The following is a 19,134-nucleotide window of genomic DNA, read 5'->3' on the forward strand; positions in this document are numbered from 1 at the left end:
TATTCAGAGTTGTGATGGTCATGTAGTATAGCATCCCAGATCTTTAATATTAATAATGGTTTATTAAGCAGATATTAAAATATGTTGACCAATGTCCAGGTAGTTTCTCTCATTTTGTTCCAAAAAGTTTGTTACTTAATATGGAGGGGGGTAGAAACAAATACTTGTTTGAAATAGAAGGGTGCTCAACACATCCTGGGAAACTACTCAACTGAACACTGTACTTCACATGGACAAGTGAGAGAAGATCCCTAAAACAGTCACAAATGGTGCATGGAACTGATGCTTACTGATGGAATGTCCTGATGTTGGGACAGCGTTTGCACTGGTAGCATGTTCAGTGCCCCGAATCCATTAACTGCTCATAGTTCATGCCCAAAGTTGGAATCCTCTATGAACAAAACACTGATTTATATTCCTCATTGCTGTAGGGGTTTGCATTGTCATATTTATTTAAGAACAAGCCATATGGGGCTGGGGAGATGGCTCAGTGGTGAAAAGTGTTTGCTATGCAAGCCTGACCACTGGAATTCAGATCCCCAGAACTCACATAAAGCCAGACAAAGTGGGGCAAGCATCTGTAATCCCAGTGCACCTATAGAGTTTAAGGAGGATTTAGCAAACAAGAGAGACCCTGAGTCACATAAGGTGAAAGGGGAGTATTCTTGTCGTCCACATGCACACATATGCACGCATGTGCACGCACACACACGCACGCAAAACTAAATTATATTATCAAATAACACTTCTGGAGAATTATGGTTCCTAAAACCATAGAAGTTTCTGCATCCCAAATTATGGCCCATTTGAAAAAGTACTCATTTTTCATTATTCTGCCAAGTTCATGTGAATGTCCGAACAGAACCCTTCTTAGATAAACTGAGTTTAGTTCAGTAGGCACGCTACTGGCTTATTTTTTTGTCTCCTTCATCACTCATATATTCACTTATAAAGGCCCTCCGAAGAAACAACAGTTCACTTTTTAAAAAATCTCTTTATGTTAGCATAAATTAACTTTACAGAATCAAAGATTTCATTATGGTTTCTATACATGCAGACAATTCACTTTGTTCACTTTTAAGTAACTTATAAAGAAGCAGAGATTTTGACAGTGTGATTTTGAATTAGAAACAGTTGAATTGATTAATTCCAACCTCCCTTTGTCATCCTAAACATCCTTTGTCATCAAGTTCTTGTGATTGTTTTGATGTCATGGGTATGTAAAGTGGTCCTATCTCATTTACCAACTTTAAGATTTTAGTGCTTAGGGCTGTGGAGATAATGCAGTTAATAAATAAAGTGCTTTCCTCTCAAACATGAGAACATTAGTTGATCCCCAGAACCTGTGTCAAAATGGCCAAGTGTGTTGACACACAACTGTAATACCAGCACTGGAAGATCTTTGGGGCTTGCTGTTCAGTTTGATCTAGCCTAATTGAGAATTCCAGTACAATGGGAAGCTATCTCTAAGATCATGAATACCATACCTAGGGAAAGTACCAATTTTTCCTTTGACTTCCATATACATGTACACACACACACCTGTACACACATATGCACCCCTATAAGCATGTATATACACATAAATGATTTGAGCTGTTGTTCTCTCATTCTGTGTGATGTAAAAATAATGCATATGACATCTAGATTTGTTTGGAATCTCATTCTTTTGTTAACTGAGCTGTAGAAGCACAGCTTAAGTCAAAGGTGATATGATTGTGTAGAGTAGAATTTCTCAACTTCAGCAATGCTGACACTCAGGGTCATCTCCCCCTTTGTTATGAAGCGTTCCTTGAATTATAGGATTGATTAGCAATGTCTTTAGCCTCTATCAGTAGCACCACTGTGTTTCCCTCCATTGTTCTTTCTCCAGATAATACCATATGTCTTTTAGCAGGAACCACTGTCAATAGCTGAAAACCACTCTTCCAAGGGAAGACAGTATAGCAAGAACATCATTAAACTAGGACTTCATGAACTATGACAATGGCGGAAGTATTGGTGTGAATTGATTGTCATTGTCTTTCTAGAGCTGGGCTTGGCCCTAGGAAGAAGGTGAAAGAGAGAGAGCAAGAGACTGAGATTGAGATTCATGATCTTCCCTCCCCCAGCTGGCACTCTGCAGCCCAGGGTACAAATCTGGTGTATTGACATTCCTAGAATCTCTATGGTTGGAATGGCATATGAGGACTGTCTTAAGGATGGCTAGGAACAGCATCTGGGATATTGGGTAAGAGACAGTGAGGCTGTGCAAGGTGATAGTCAGTTAGCAAAGTGTTCAGGTGGTAGTAGGTCAGAGATTACACATTGATAAATGAAAAACATGCACAACATTACAGCCTTTGGTATTGACAATGTCCATGTTGCACTCACAATTCTGGACCACCCTCTGCTTCTAATTGCATAGTGTTCTGATGGTATATACAGCAGAATAAGTGCTCCATTTTTAATTAAGAATTATAACCACCAGTGATTGAATTTAAGGACTGTTAACATGAAAAGACTCAGTAAAGGATAATATTATGTTTTGTAGTTGGGGAAACTGAGGCATAGAGAAGCTAAGAGATTTTTTTTTCAGTTGATAAACTATGGTCATGTTTCTGAACCAAAACCTCTGCTTATAAGGCCTGCATACCCTTGACCAAATCTACAATTGAAGGATCCATCTTTGCAGCTCTGTGGTCACTTGATGAGCCCGCCCCAGAAAACACTTCAGAGATGAAAACAAAAAGTGAAGGGGAAAGTGGGGAGGGGGAATTATCATGGTATATTGCCTATAATTACAGAAGTTATCAATAAAAATAAACAAACTAAGATTTGCTACTAACTAGCAAAAGAAAAAGATTTGGATGTTGTGAAGAGCTGAAGTATTTTAAAAAATATTTTATATTTATTTATTTGAGAGGGAGAGAGAATGGGCATGCCACTGGCCTCCAGCCACTGTAACTGAACTCCAGATGTATGTGCCCCCTTGTGTATCTGGCTTATGTGGGTCCTGGGAAATCAAACCTAGGCCCTTTGGCTTTGCAGGCTGCTGCCTTAACCTCAAAGCCATCTCTCCAGACCGAGAATTGAAATAATTTAATTATTGATTAAGCAAATTAACTGGTAGGAAGAAAATAAGTCCTGGACTATGTGATGTTTTCTTCCCTCTCTCCCTTTCTCCTTCCTTCTCTTCCTCCATTTGTTCCATTTTTTAATTAAAGGACAATAATATTTGAAAAGGAGCTTTATTAAGTTAGATGTTTTTTAAGGAGGCATCTGTGATTTGCAGAGGTAAGTGTTTAGGGTCAAAATGACTATTTTTTGTCTCCTCAAATTCTTCATCCATAACAACTGCTATCTCAATGTTATTCCCCAGTTATTATTTGCCTTCCAAGATCATCAGGTGGTTTTAATAAATAAATGTAAGCCAATGACACATAGTACTAAATACTTCTTAAAGTAAAAATAACAACTTTGTAATAAACCTAAGCTGATGTCTATTTTATTCAAGCAATATAGAATACTAGTAGATACCAATATGTTCTGGAAATTGAGAAAAGTGATTTAAATCATTTTTATCTTGTGGCTTCCATGTTATACTGTGAAGATAAGCAGATTCTCAGATTATTTTGAATTATCACAGATATCTGCTATTTTAAATAATATGAAGTCTTGGGTTTATATTAAGTGTTGGTGTTTTTTACTATTGTTTGCTACCAAGGGAAACATTTTCAGGTTTAGGGAAAGGGTTCGTCTTTTCCTATTCTGAAGAGTTGGGAAAAGAGGAGGTAAACATGACATTTTCTGTAAATGAAAAGAACAACTTGACCTTTCTTTCTTTTTTATTAGAAAAAATTGTCATGGGCTGTGATAGACATAACCATTATCATAGCTATATTTCCAAGGCAGTTGGAATACAGAGGTTTATTCACAGTTTCAAGTTGCTCAAATTATCCTTTCACTATAGGTAAACACAATGTGATGACTTGACATTATACTGTTATTTTAAACCATAAAAATGAAAAGAATGTAAGTGTTTTATTGTAAGTGAATGACTATCATGGATGAACAAAATGATTTTATTAACTTTTGTCCAATTCTCAGTGAAACTCTAGGTCCAAGGTTGCTACATTTCTCAAAAGTACTTCCATAAGATTATAATGTATTGCAATATTTCAAGCAAGAGGTGTATTTTAATTGGTAATCACATCCTATACCTACACTGTCAAACATGGTAGTTGTGTATGACTATTTAAATTTAAATGGATTACAATTGCAAAAACTTTAAAGTTTACTCTTTCAGTCATAGTTGACATGATCCAGGTGCTGAGAACCCACAGTGGGCAAATGACTACTATGATAGGTGTATAGATACAAGACATTTATAAGAAACCCAAGAGTGTTATTAGACAATGTTACTCTATACACTACTGTCTTAGATAGAACCACAATTTTTATTATTTCAAAGATTCTAAACTAAAGATTAACAGAAAGAAATTTGCTGTTTAAAATTGAAAATCTCAAATTAGCCACACAGTAAATTAGTTCCTAAGCATGCTCTTGAAAGTGTTAAAGTGTTCTTTTCTTGCTCAAGCCAAACTGCATACAACTAGAATCATTGTCCTCTGTCTTCATACATCAACAAATGTGGAAATGAGATAACATTATTTCCCTCCTTGTTTTAGAATTGTTTTAATGCCAAGAGAATGGTCATTTAATTTCAGCCCTCTATTTAGCCACATCTGTACTGGACATGAATGGGGAGATCTTCCCTTGAGAATTGTAGTGGCTATTACTGACTTTTTATTTTATTTATTTATTTATTTATTTATTTATTTATTTATTTATTTGAGAGAGAGAGAGAAAGGGAGAATTGGCATGCCAGGGCCTCAACTGCAACCGAATGCCAGATGCTTGCAGATCCCCTAGTGAGCATGTGCAAACTTGCGCTTCGCTCACCTTTGCGCCTCTGGTTAACGTGAAATCTGGAGGGTAGAACATGGGTTCTTAGGCTCCACAGACAATTTTTTTAACTGCTAAGCCATCTCTCCAGCCCCATTACTGTTTTTGATAAGGGAATATTATTCACAGACATTTTAAAAATGTTTGTCATCAATAAATGTTGCTAAGATAGGCATTTTTGGAAATACAGACTAGATATTAGCTTGTTGGCTCTTCACTTCATTTGCATCTTCTAATATGTGAGCCATGAATATTTTTAACTAATCAAAGTCACTATTTATTGAAATTGAATTTTTCAGTTTGGTACAGACTCAACACTATAAGCATATAAAAAATGAGCCGGGCATGGTGGCGCAGACCTTTAATCCCAGCACTTGGGAGGCAGAGGTAGGAGGATTGCCATGAGTTCAAGGCCACCCTGAGATGACAGAGTTAATTCCAGGTCAGTCTGGACCAGAGTGAGACCCTACCTTGAAAAACCAAAAATAATAATAATAATAAAAAAGTACATTATAGCCACTGTAAAGACCAAAAGTGTGATTCATGAGGCTCATGTGTGTAATAGTTCAGGTATATATTGAAATGCAAAGAAAATTTGTTTACCATGAAAAGTTACTGTAAACACTCAATTAAAAAAAATAATGCATAGATTTTGTTTTGTTTTGTTTTTAGGTAGGGTCTCATTAGGCTGACTTGGCACTTACTCTGTAGTCTTAGAGTGGCCTTGAACTGAAAGCAAACCTCCTACTACTGCCTTCTGGGTGCTGAGATTAAAGGCATCCACCACCATGCGCAGATGACATTGTGTTTTGCCTGTGATCCCTTATTCTTTAAGGCCAGTTAACTTCCAACATAATTTCAGTAGCAGTAGCATTAACTGCATGCCTGTGGGGTAAAAAGATTTGACTTAAGGGCTGGAGAGATGGCTTAGCGGTTAAGCGCTTGCCTGTGAAGCCTAAGAACCCCGGTTCGAGGCTCGGTTCCCCAGGTCCCACGTTAGCCAGATGCACAAGGGGGCACATGCGTCTGGAGTTCGTTTGCAGAGGCTGGAAGCCCTGGCGCGCCCATTCTCTCTCTCCCTCTATCTGTCTTTCTCTCTATGTCTGTCGCTCTCAAATAAATAAATAAATAATGAACAAAAAAAAATTAAAAAAAAAAAAGATTTGACTTAATAGGAGAATTTAAACAAATTTCTATTATCTTATGGGGGAAAAAAAAGAACAATATATTGGGCTGGAGAGATGGCTTAGCGGTTAAGCGCTTGCCTGTGAAGCCTAAGGACCCCGGTTCGAGGCTCGGTTCCCCAGGTCCCACGTTAGCCAGATGCACAAGGGGGCGCACGCATCTGGAGTTCGTTTGCAGAGGCTGGAAGCCCTGGCGTGCCCATTCTCTCTCTCTCTCTATCTGTCTTTCTCTCTGTGTCTGTCTCTCTCAAATAAATAAATAAATAAATAAATAAATAAATAAATAAATAAATAAAAATTAAAAAAAATAAACCACAAAAAAGAACAATATATTTACATTTGGGCTGCTTTATCATGGTCTGGGTCTACTTCAAAGGAGTAAAAGCCTTAAGAGGAAGAGATATTTGAATGTGTTTTATTTGTCTGTTTCATCCATCATATCAACTCACTAATGCCGTATGAAATGTAGGCTCACTAAAACTGTCCTGCCATTACTGGTAGCCCAAGACTGTAATTTCTACTAAAGTAAATACCTAAATGTGGGTATAATGCTCTTATGATGGGTCCTGTTTTACTAACTAACTAAACACCGCACACATTTTTTAAATATTTTCTCCCATGCTCTAAAACATGCATTATTGTCCTCATGTTATAGATTAATGTCGTGGAGAGGTAAAAGATTCATCTGTTTAACTAAGCTTACAAAAAGGAATGGGGACAGGGAGGAGGGGAATGCTGGTACCAACACATGGTGTGTCCTTAAAAATTTCTACTTAATTTTAATAAAAGGTATTAATACTGTTTGGGTCTGCAACTCATGCCCCAACGGAGCTATAGGTGGCCCCAAAGTTGCTAAATTCCATGACACAATGATGACATTAAGATCCCGAAGATAGAAGATGAATCTCCAAGTACCACAACCTCAAGCAGGTCAAGAGATAGGATAGCATTTTTCCAAACATTTATCCATATGTCTCTAGAAATTCTTCCTCTTTCAGAAGACTTGCCTTTATCCTCATTCTATAGTCCACCACAACCTACCTCAACTATTCATAGGTAAGAGAACTAGAGCTATGGCAACTTATACCATAGTGGGTGTGAATGAGTGGAACTTTACTACCTTGGGCACAAGAGGATCTCATTTTTCCTGAGTGGGTGGAAGTCCAAGTGGATGCTGGGATACATTCCTAATCTGCCAGCAAGGAAGGAGTGTTGAGGAAAGCTGATGGATAACTAACTAATGATGGCTGCAGTGACTGTACCTTGGTTCGGGCCTAAGTGTCACTTGGCCTTCCTGGTAACATTGGTGACATTGTTGGTGAGCTCTTGTATGCCCTTGGTAGATGCTAGATTCCTTAAATATGGGAACTTACTGGTTTCACAAGAGCATGGAATAGTAGGATATTTTGTCTAGAGAGCACTTGATAAATATTGACTCACTTGATTAAAATTAGTCTATGCCAATTGAATCAGTGTTTTTACCTTTCTCATTTCATTTCAATTCTTTAATATCAACTATTCTGTTTGAATATTAACAATTTTGACACTCTCCAGTAAACTTATGCTTATTCATTCCAGAAAATGATTAAGAGGCATTAATCATAAAGGTACTGGAATCTAGTTACTGTGGGTACTGTGCAACATAAACCCTGCTCTTTACAGTTTTGCATAGGTGTAAGGGGAAATATGAAGACTTGTTTTGAGTTTAGTTTCTGCATCTGTTAACATTGTTAAGACTATACAGTACAATTTATCATCTTAAAGATTATGAAGTGAAGGAAATGGCATGTATATAAAATCAGTGCAATTCTCTCTTTGAAGCTCAATTCTAAAAATTTCCTTTAGGGAAAGTAATTAGTTCAATCATTTTAAATGCACTGCATTACTACACTTCTCACATAATTTTAGTGAAAATATTTTTCTGTAGAATCAGATCAAAAGACCAGATTCTGATTACTTATGTGATGTGAAGCATAAAGCTAGAGTTTCAAGTCCTAATTTGGTTTGTATCATAAACATTTCTTAAAAGTTTATCTTTTTTTAAATTAATTAATTTATTTATTTGAGAGCGACTGACACAGAGAGAAAGACAGATAGAGGGAGAGAGAGAGAATGGGCGTGCCAGGGCTTCCAGCCTCTGCAAACGAACTCCAGACGCATGCGCCCCCTTGTGCATCTGGCTAACATGGGACCTGGGGAACCGAGCCTCGAAATGGGGTCCTAAGGCTTCACAGGCAAGCACTTAACCGGTAAGCCATCTCTCCAGCCGTAAGAGTTTATCTTGTTAATGTAAAGAATTTTTCCTTTAAACTTCCTTTCATTTGAGTTAGGTACAGTGACTATGTTCTTTTTTTTTTTTTTTTTTTTACTTTCTAAGGTATTATTAATGATGTACAACCTTCCATATTCTTAAAAAAAAGAATTAGGATAATATAAAGTTTCCCTAAAAGATACAGTCCTGATGTGCTTGCCAGGTGGTTATTTTGTAGGAGCAAGCAAACAGTTCCTACCATATTCATATATATTTATTTATAAGTTCTTCTTTTGGGTGACAGGAAAATTCAAATTTAATTCAACACAAAGACATGAATGATTTTTTTAAAACATTTTATTTTCTGCTAATGATACTTATTTTTAGTTACAGAATTTGCTAAGTAAAATGATTGTAGGCACAAATCATTGTATTCTTGTGTTATTCCTAAGAACAACCGAAGTCTCCACTTCAGTTCTCTCATTCTCTGATATTTTTAGTCCTGAAAAACAAATACCAAAAGGCACAATTAAAATAATTGACAAATATTCCTATTGAATATCACTTACATTAGTAAGTATGGCTTCAGTTTTGTCAAAACAATATGGAGCAATTGAGTTCAATACTATAATTTCTGAAGTTTTGTTTCTAATCTCATCATTAGATAGGACACTCCTAATTCAGAACACCTAAGACTTAATCAACAATATTGTAGCAAATGCTACTTTTCATTTTCCAATAAAGCAGCTCTAAGAGATCAATATTTATATTTTCATTTTAAAGAGGATGATACAGAGTTTTAAAACTTTCAAACTACCTGTCAAAATAGCTTTGGCAAGGTATACATGCTTTATTAAATCCAGGATATTAATTGTTTAATAAATTAACAAACACATTTGCTATGAAAACTGTTTCCCAAACTTCTGTATCATCTCCATAAATAGGCTCACAAATGTATAACATATGTATAACATATATTAAAAATTTAATTGTAATTAAACTGTCATTAATACCTGGAAACTGGCATTTATACTTAGAGTTTAAAATTATCTGTATTTGTCACTTCCTCCCATTTTAAAGAAAGGAGAATATGGATAAAATGGAAACAACTTGTATACTTCCACCTCCTCTTTGAGGGAAATTCCAGTATTGGAACTCCGATGTCCTGAATCCCTATCTAGGTCATTTCTAGTTCACATATCTTTGCTTCTTAGTAGTAACCCACTAATACTATTTATAAATTGGAATCATTTTTATAAGAGTCATTGATTGACCATTGTCATTTATTTGTAAGAGCTTCCTATAATGCAAAAACATTTGATGTCAAATTGTGACAACTTCTTGCTCAGTAACAATCTATATAGTCCCATTGCTGCACAAGGAATCTATCAATGTATAGCAATCTAAGCAACTTCACTTTAGACATGCAATTTTTATGTAGGTTTTTAGAGAGATTTCCCATCTTCCCTTGGAAGTTGGTCAAATATTCACCCCCCCCTCAAAAATTACTCCTTTTCTGTTCTCTCTGAAAGTTTGGCCTATCTGGGCTCATCAATACATTGAAATATAAAAACAGGTATGTTCTTTTACTGTTATTCTTAAAATTGGTGCATTTCTGTAACATTTATTCACCATAAAACCTGTGGTGCTAATTACCATCAATGGAAACAAATTCATTTGCTATGCTAAATTACAATATAGGCTTGCACTAACAGAATCACAGACCTGTAGTGCCTGCAACTCTAAGCTCTGGGTTGGCTGTGAACTTAGAACTGTGGGGCCTGCTTTGCTATACTATTTTCCAAGGATTTGTCTCTTAGTGGTTTCAAGGTATACTCACCACTTCTTCCCGCTTGGTCTTGTCTGTTGCTGGCCAAGCTTCCAGAGGCAGATCAGGAAGAATGGGGGGCAGGGGCTGCATGGGGAACATTGGAGGCAGAGGTGGCTGTGGTGGCAGGGGCTGCATGGGGTGCAGAGGTTGCTGGGGCTGCATGGGCTGGTGAGGCTGCATGGGCTGGTGAGGCTGCATGGGCTGGTGAGGCTGCATGGGCTGGTGAGGCTGCATGGGCTGGTGAGGCTGGGGTTGAATAGGCTGAGGCTGGAAAGGCTGCTGGAAGGGCTGCTGGGCGGGTGGAGGGAGGTTTGGCTGATGGTGTTGGGTTGGAGTCATGGAGTGGTGGCCAGGAACTGGCATCATTGGTTGCTGGGGGGCCACGGGCTGCTGAGCTGGCACCACTGGAATGTGGTGATGAGGCTGAAGGGTGTGACTCGGGGGATGCTGTTGAGACAGCACAGGGATGATTTGGTGGTGCAGCCATCCACCCATGGGTTCGTAACCATAGGAAGGATACTGGTGAGAAACAGAGAGTCAGGTTTACCATTGGGTCAGTTGACTTTCAACTGGAGAAGTAGCAGCAGTGTTTGTTATTATGACCATATGGATATTTTAGTCATATTTCTCTTTCAAGAATTTCTAACTGTGTACACAGATATGACCTTTTACGAACTAAAATTCCCATTAGTGTCTGTAGGTGGAGTAGACATGATCGTTCATTTAATAAGGGAATTTAAATGCATGCCTAATATCTTAAGGGAATGAAGAAAAAAAATAAATTACATACCGGCTGCCTTATCATGCTCTGGTACCACTTCAAAGGGGTAAGCACCTTAAGAGAAAGAGACATTAGAATGCATTTGATTTAATTTAGTTTCCTATAAACTAAATACTAAACTCACTAATGCAGTATGAAATGTAGACTCACTAATGCAGTCCTGTCAGTATTGATAGCCTGAGAATGTGACTTCTACAAAAGAAAGAAGAGGGTAAACATTTGTTGGGTGTTTCCTATGTGTCAGGTACTGTGTTACATCCACCACATACACTTTCCATGTTTCTCACATGATCTGAGGCAAGTATCATCACCATAACTTCTTACAGATAAGATCATGATGACTCAAAGAGGTTTCATTTATTGGACAGAGGTTATAAAAGTAGTGATTCTGTTTCGTTCCACAGTCGCTGCTCTTCATTGCAAGAGCAACACATACAATTTACAATTTATGACATAATAATGTGATGTAACATTAATTTATTGTTTTTGTTTGATATCACAATGGGGAAAAAGAGGTAGAAATACTGTCCCTGATCCTCAAGACACAGATTTACTGGTCAAATATGTCATCCTTTTAAGATATAACAGTAAAATTCACATCAAATTTTTAGAAACATTTTCTTCAGTTTTTAGTAATAAACAGACTCACAAATTGTTATCAGAACCTGTGAAAGAAGTAAACAGTTGGATCCCTTTCTTGACTGTTCTATTTGATTAGCTTCCTCATATAGCAGTATATCAACCAACACAACCAAAAACTGTTAACCATGCTCAAGTTATGAGTGACCTAGAAATTTTCATGTCTATTAATGATGTTACTCCTGCAATGTGATTATAATGTCTTTCCTTCTCTAAAGGAGGAAATAAAAGTTCCAGAACAACAAAATTATTTTCCCAAGTTGATGTACTTAACATGAGGTTGAGAACCTTCAACCCAATTTCCAGAACACTTATGGTTTCAATCACTCTGCAGTCTTTTGTAAATCACTTTTCATCGTTCTTTCAGGAAAGCCAATGAGAGACACACATTGAGTGTGAATGTATTTAATTCAACAATATCCATGCTAGAAAGTATCTTAACATCTTACCTACTCCTCATATTATAGGCTGCAGTAGAACAAGACTGTTCAAGCCAACTTCACTTTCTGCCCTACCTTGGAGTCTTCCTGAGTAGTAGTTTGCAGTGGATACATTTATGGCTATGTTTAAGAGGACAAATTGAGTCAGAGTGTCTAGGTAGGATGGTGATAGAACACTGCAGGCTTGAGGCCATCTGTCAGGCCTTAAAGCCGATGGTGGGAACTGAAAAAAGTATGACCATTTGAGTAAAATCTTGAATCAATACACCACTCTTGATAGATCTCAGGGAATTTTAAAACTTAAACAACAGTCAAAATTAGCAAATAGAAAAATTACCTCATAGCTGAAGTTGATGTAACCAGGGTGCCCAGGATGAGGTGGTAGCTATTATAAAAATGGAGGGAAGGCAATAGAAAGAACAAGGGATGGAGAGAGAAAGGGACAAGAGAGAAAAGAAGAGATTAAGTCAATATTCAATTGTTCATATTAAGGGACACTAAAGTTATTTTATTTTAAATGTATACATAGCACAGAATACATTTGATGTATACACTTAATCTGAGCATGCATGCTTTATAGGAGGGGACTTCTTATTTTAAAGAGCTCCCAAACAGCCTTATTCCTTTCCTAGGGTTCATAGAGACCTGGAAGAAGCCAGCATACATTTGTCCTCCAGTGATCTTTGGCAACCTCATCTACACAATATTTGCAAGGAATCCTACCCTTTCCAACCCACCAGTTTAATTGTTGATGAAAGTTCCTCTATGTTGGAAAGAGAGGTATGTTTCTGTTACACAATTTAAGAATACCAAGAAGAGAATTGTGTCACCAAGGGTCCCTTTATCAATCAGCTAGATAAGTCCTTAAGTATCAAAGAGATTACTAGTAATTAGCATGCAAAGCAAATAGCACATCAACAATAACAAATGGAACAACTAGGTGGGTATTATTATTGGATATGAGAACAAGATGTATGCAATAAAATAGAAACATTCTTAATGCCTCCCCTGGACAATGGAAGAGTGGATTTATGCAGTTTAAGGCCAATCACTTTTATTATTCTGTCAGTGTTTTATGAAGGAAAAAATGAAAGTTCCAAATAAAGCAACCTGAATAAGTATCTAAACCAGAACTGTTAGTGCTTTCCAAAGTGGGGGCCAACTGACTGGTGCCTGATTTGTGGAATTCTAGAATGTCTTGGAAAGGTTTGGGAGATGGGGAGAATAGAATATGATCTAGAAGATCTCCTCAGACATGAATATAAATAAGGGCCAAATCTATACTATTAAAATGCTCATGTTTTAGAAGATGTATTTAACCTTGTGTGAATGTAAACTGTGTTAGTCAGGAAACTGCCTTTCCTATGCTGTCCTAATGAAAACCATCTGAAAGTGGAGGTGTTAACTGTGCAGTGGAGAAAGAACTGAATTTGTAATGCAAGCATTTCTCAGAGGACTAGGAATGGTCCCAATGCAGGATTTCAGGAAGGCAGAGCACAGAATCCTAGTCTTCTGGGTGAGAAAGAAGGGAGGAGTCAAGTATGCAGGCTTACTGGCTTCTGGTTAAGTCAAGTACTCTTTATGCCACCAAAGAGCATTGCTGGTATGTGACCTAAGCTTTCAGCCCTAATGTGCCTGAATCTACAGAGTAGGCCAGCTTTCCTGGTCTTTTAGTACAGTTAGGAAGAAATCATATAAATCTGTATTTGGCATAAGCAAGATTTCAGAACCACACCAATGCCAAGGGTTCTATTCTTCAGATGCCCCAAAAGGATGGGCCTCTGCAAACAGAGATGTTGTTGAAGAAGAATATTCCTAATACAGAATTATTATCCTTTGCCAAAAGGTAAGAACAGTGTTATGTGGAGGACAAGAAGAGATCTTGACACTTGTGAGAAATTGAATTTTAGAGATTTTTGTTTCTGTACTATTTTTATACTATTCAAGGATCCCTTCAAAAGATTCCTCCATCTAGAGATGGGCAATGGTATTTACAAGCTAAATGTTTTAACACAGTCTCCTGGAGGTGCTTGTTAAAATGCCCAGTCTTTGGCCTCACTTCAGCTGTACTGGGTCACAATCTATGACAGAGGCAATCAAATTTGTTAGTTTGTCCATATAAAACAAGCTCCCTAAAGGTTTCTTCAGCATAGACACATTTTGGGTTATCATGTCTTCTATTACTTTGAACCCTGAAATTCACCATTGCACAGATTTTATTCTCTCCAAGCTTGTGAATTTGAACACAATCTATGCAAAGGGTGTTTTACTTACGGGCATAGCGAAGGCTGCTCCCAGGAGACAAGCAAACAAAATCCAGGTCCCCATTTCTTGATGGTTCTGAAATATAAATCAACACCAGCTTTATAAAAATCTCTTCACCTGCATGGACATAATTAATGCCCAATAAAACATGCATAATCTACATTTATGTGTTGCTAAGAAAATGATGGGCCTCTTCTGTGTGGAGTGATTTCATTCACATGTGATTTCCAGTTCTCAGCCCATATAGTTACCCCTGGAGTCACAATAGTGACTTTTAAATTATATTTGAAGTTATCAAGTAATGAATGCCATGAATGAGTTGTCACTACTACGAGTTTTACCTATCTCTACATTCTGTAGAGTCATAGAAGCTAAATGTTATTTATAATTAATGCTTAAAAGAATACAGTTGACTCTAAAAGTTTGGGAGATCATCAAAGTGCAGTTTTTTATACTGTCATAAGAAGGAGAACTAAAAATATCTTTTGTAGGGGTACAGCTCTCCTGAACATCAGTACTGTGATAAACAGTGACTACTTATTTGAGAAATATACTAAGTAGTTTTTCCCAAAAAGATTAAGGAAACAGTGGGTTTGGTTCCAGATATTACCACATATAGAACTTTAGGCAATTATCTCTCAGTTTCAGCTTCAGATGTGAAGCAAAAGATGTGGTTAAACTAAAGAGAGGAGATAGTACTTACATTCTATACTTCCTTAGTGAATTTGGAATAATTTTATGTAAAATATTCCATATTAACTCAAGTATATCTTTTATTTTCGATTGACACCACACTCTAATTAATTTTAAAAATATAAGGCCCATCACAGGAAGCAAAATAGGCCATCCTAAAATATGTGCATTGTTTTATGTCACCATGATAAATTATATAGAAGAAGGGAATTAAAGTAATTGAAGTAATGCTGGCTATGCAAAGTACACTGCAGATTTTCACCTTCTAAATCTTTTTTGGAGGTTGAGTTAATAATAAAAATAATTTTGTTAAGGATTCCATGTGATGGAATTAAATAAAATTCTTTAAAAGAAATAGATCATAGCCTGAGAGAATATTTTTATCTTTGTTGTGGAATTTCATTTCCAAAGAAGTAGGGATCATGGAACTAAAATTTAAATAAATGAAGACAAAATTTTACTGTATTAGAAAGGAATAATAATTCATTTAAATGATCAGATTCCAAGTTAGTTATAGTAAAACTGAATAACTAAGTAGCTGATGACAAGAAATATTAGTAATATGCAATACATTTATACATTTTAAACATGAAATTCAGAGAAATAAATAAGCACAATAATAAGAAGAAATTATAAATAAAATCCACATACCTTTGAATGTATCCTGAATGACTTTCTCTCTGAAACTCAGGGATACTTGAACTGTGAGATTCAACCAACTCTGAGCCCAATTTATACCATTCACGGCATCTAGAACAGCCAATCAGGTTTCTGCAGGAAAAAAAAAAAGTGTTGAGTAGAAAGAAAAACCCCTGAATCATGATTTTGTTAAGATGCTATGATCAGCAATAAGGTTGTATGTTGTGATTAGTGTATGTGGTCTCTCATTACAGGCAATCACAGGTTTCAGAGAGAAAAAAAAAAGTCATCAGGCTGTCTTGAAGTCAGCATGTTAGTTAACGGCACATGCTGATATACTCAAATTTATTTTTAAGAAACTGCTATGCCATTGTCTATTTCTCCATTCTAACAAACACCATTGCAGTTTAAAGCAAGCAAACAAACTGTAGATAGTTGCATTTCTCTAGTGTACTCGCAATAATGGCCACTAGGGTTCGCCAGGCTTATCAAGTCAGGATACCTGGATTCAAATTCAACTCTATCCCCAGTATATCTCTGAGAGCTCAGAATTTCATAGTCACCAATGTCCTTTCTCTGCTTCCATTGAGATGCAGTCCCCTAGGTCTTATTACTACTGCTCTGATATCCTCCAAAAAAAGGATGAAGACCTTTATTCTTGCCTTGTAGCTGAAACCCACTCCACCAAACTAATCATGATTTATTACAACACCCACACTTATAGTAATAATCTGAGGGACAATGAAGGACATATCACAAGTCAGATAGTATGTGGAAAAGTCTATTTGCGGGCCTAGAGAGATAGCTCAGTGGTTAACAGCACTTGCTCACAAAGCCTGATGCCCTAGGTTCCGTACCCTAGCACTCATGTAAAGCCAGATACACAAAATGGCATATGTGTCTAGTGTTCATTTGTAATGGCAAGAGGCTCTGGCATGCCAATGCTTCCTCTCTTTCTCTTTCTCTTCCTTTCTCAAATAACTAAATAAAATACTTTGTAAAGTCTATTTGTATCTTTATATGCCAACATGTATCATGGGGAATATTGCCTTGGATTCCCAAATCCACAGAGAATAGTACTCTTATTTATTTATTTGCAAGCAGCAAGAGAGAGAATAGCATGCCAGAGCCCAGAGCCTCCAGATGCTGCAAACGAAGTCTAGATGCATGTGGCACCTTGTATATCTGGCTTTACATGGGCTCTGGGGAATCAAACTTAGGTCCTTAGGCTTTGCATGCAAGTACCCTAACCATTGAGCCAACTCTCCACCCCACTTTCTCACATCAGCAAACCAAAATTCCTTTTCCTTTTTCAGATCTTACTAACCATCTCTCTAGTTGCATTGACCCCTTCTTTTCAGCAGTACCTCTTGCTTAAACAGTGTTAAACAAATAAATTTATTTTCCAAGAGTGACTTCTGCTTTAGCTGCTGAATGTATATGTATTTTACCTCTGTAAATTAATCTGATAAGGTGTAAATTTATAACTACTGGTTGCCCGTCAATCTTAAATCAATAAAAGAAATACTAAATATACCTGACAACAATTGCTATTATGATTGGATCTCTGTAATTCTTGGACAATGTTCATAAGATTGGTACAAATACATATATTTTACTGTGGATTTTCCACATTGGCTAAATGAAAACCAAGGAGAAAATAGCCATAAAAATATATAGCATGTAGTAACTGTGAAGACACAAAACTTATGTCACAAGTGTCTTAACTTGGTTCACCATGGATTCAGGAAACATTGCCAAGTTACTCAGCTTGTCTGAATCAATGTTTAGTCATTTGTAGGATGGAGATAATAGTGCAGCCCTATCTAAAAGCATTAGGATTAAAATGAGATGAGAAACATACATAGGGAAATTTAAAGGTATTTATGGAGCACTCCATTACCTGGAAAATGGTAACTTTTGAAGAATGCTAATAAATAAGTTCTAAAATGATTGGGAATGAAATAATAAAGATGACTAAGTGTCATATAAAGGCAGGAAGAGAAAGATGGAAGAGAAACAAGAGGAAGGCCGTAACAAGTAAAATATTTGCATGAAGATGAACATAGAATATGGTTCTAAAAACCAAATGTTCCAAGAGTTTTCAGTTATTTATGAACATGTATATATCACATTATATCATATATCAGAGACAAATGGGGTTCTTTCCAAAGGAAGTTACCAAATAGATTTTAGGAGAATTGATGGAGGTATACAACAATGTTGTAAAGGACAGGAAGGAAAATGTAGTTCATCTATTCTGTTTCAATCTTTTATACCATTTTATTTGGTATCATATACCGGACTATCTGAAGGGATTCAGGACATGGTTGTCTTCTATAAACTTGTGACTAAGCACCTTTTTTAAAAAAAAAAATTATTTTACTTTTTTTTTTTTTTCACATGCAAGGTCTCACTATAGCCCAGCCTGACTTGAAATGTACTATATAGCCTCAGGCTGGCCGTGAACTCACAGTGACCCTCCTACCTTAGCCTCATAAGTGCTGGTACTAAAAGTGTGTGCCACTATATTTGGCTTAATTTTTGTTAACAAGGTTATTTATAAACTACTTTTGGACTTACAGTTTCAGTAAGTTTGTCTTATCACTTTGTTTCTTTTCAGCAATGAAAGATTTGGGGCTGGAGAGATGGCTTAGCAGTTAAGGCATTTGCCTACAAAGCCTAAGGACTCAGGTTCAATACCCCAGGACCCACATAAGCCACAAGGTGGTGCATGCATCTGGAGTTTGTTTATAGTGGCTAGAGGCCCTGGCATGCACATCCTCTCTTCTCTCTCTTTCTTTCTCCAAATAAATAAGTAAAATAAAATTTAATTTAAAGAATGAAAGGGTGGTATCCCTGGTCATAGTGATCAACAGATACGTTCTTATTATGACATTAGTGCTTCTGGCCTTGGAGATAGGGAGCTATTGCTCATTTACCATGGACAGCAAGAGATTAGGTTTTGATGACTAGTTCCATAAAAATGATATATTTCTTTTTTCTCCTACACTGGAAGTCCTCTCTCATGGGTTATGAAAACATGGATCTCATATCATTATTTGAAATCTGTTTCACTAATTTCTTAAAAGACTATTTTATTTTTATTTACTTAGTTATGAGAGAGAGGGACAATGTGAATGGGTTCACCAGGGCCTCTAGCTGCTCCAAAAGAACTCCAGATGCATATACCCTTATATGCTTACATGGGTTCTGGGGAATTAAGCCTCTGTCCTTAGGCTTTGTAGGCAAGTGCCTTAACCACTAAGATATCTTTACAGCCACTCTTTCACTAATTTTGATACGACTTATGTAGTTTAAAAATTACCAAGTCCAACTGGCAATTGGGCATGGCAGATAATACTTACAAACCCAGCACTCAGGAGACCAAAATATGTCACCACTAATGAAGGCCAATGTAAAATATATAGTGAGCTCCAGAACAGCCTGAACTACTGAATGAG

The 19,134-nt window shown here is 36.8% G+C and overlaps 2 protein-coding genes across 4 annotated transcripts in view; one reads left to right on the top strand and one right to left on the bottom strand.

Annotated features, from left to right (window-relative positions):
* Arhgap6 (Rho GTPase activating protein 6) overlaps positions 1-19,134 on the top strand; it is a 567,756-nt gene that overhangs the window by 400,219 nt on the left and 148,403 nt on the right. The window lies entirely within an intron of this gene.
* Amelx (amelogenin X-linked) lies at positions 8,775-15,728 on the bottom strand. 2 transcript variants are annotated; one of them, XM_045140878.1, is made up of 7 exons: positions 15,683-15,728; positions 14,348-14,413; positions 12,411-12,458; positions 11,145-11,186; positions 11,004-11,048; positions 10,223-10,732; positions 8,775-8,884 (listed from the first exon to the last, which is right to left on the bottom strand). In XM_045140878.1, the coding sequence occupies exons 2-7, from the start codon at positions 14,399-14,401 to the stop codon at positions 8,879-8,881; spliced, it is 705 nt and encodes a 234-aa protein (XP_044996813.1). In that variant the 5' UTR covers positions 14,402-14,413; positions 15,683-15,728; the 3' UTR covers positions 8,775-8,878. The 2 variants fall into 2 exon arrangements, with proteins under 2 accessions (XP_044996813.1, XP_044996814.1); XM_045140879.1 differs by lacking the exon at positions 11,145-11,186.

The sequence above is a fragment of the Jaculus jaculus genome, chromosome X, assembly GCF_020740685.1.
Source record: "Jaculus jaculus isolate mJacJac1 chromosome X, mJacJac1.mat.Y.cur, whole genome shotgun sequence".
Taxonomy (NCBI): Eukaryota; Metazoa; Chordata; class Mammalia; order Rodentia; family Dipodidae; genus Jaculus; species Jaculus jaculus.

Excerpts from the sequence above, each read along its gene's own strand:
- Amelx (XM_045140878.1), bottom strand. The coding sequence starts at position 14,401 with ATGGGGACCTGGATTTTGTTTGCTTGTCTCCTGGGAGCAGCCTTCGCT. Across the intron at positions 12,459-14,347 it reads GAGCAGCCTTCGCTATGCCC|CTACCACCTCATCCTGGGCA; the intron begins GTAAGTAAAACA and ends TTTTTATAATAG. Across the intron at positions 10,733-11,003 it reads AGAGCATGATAAGGCAGCCG|TATCCTTCCTATGGTTACGA; the intron begins GTATGTAATTTA and ends GTTTCTCACCAG.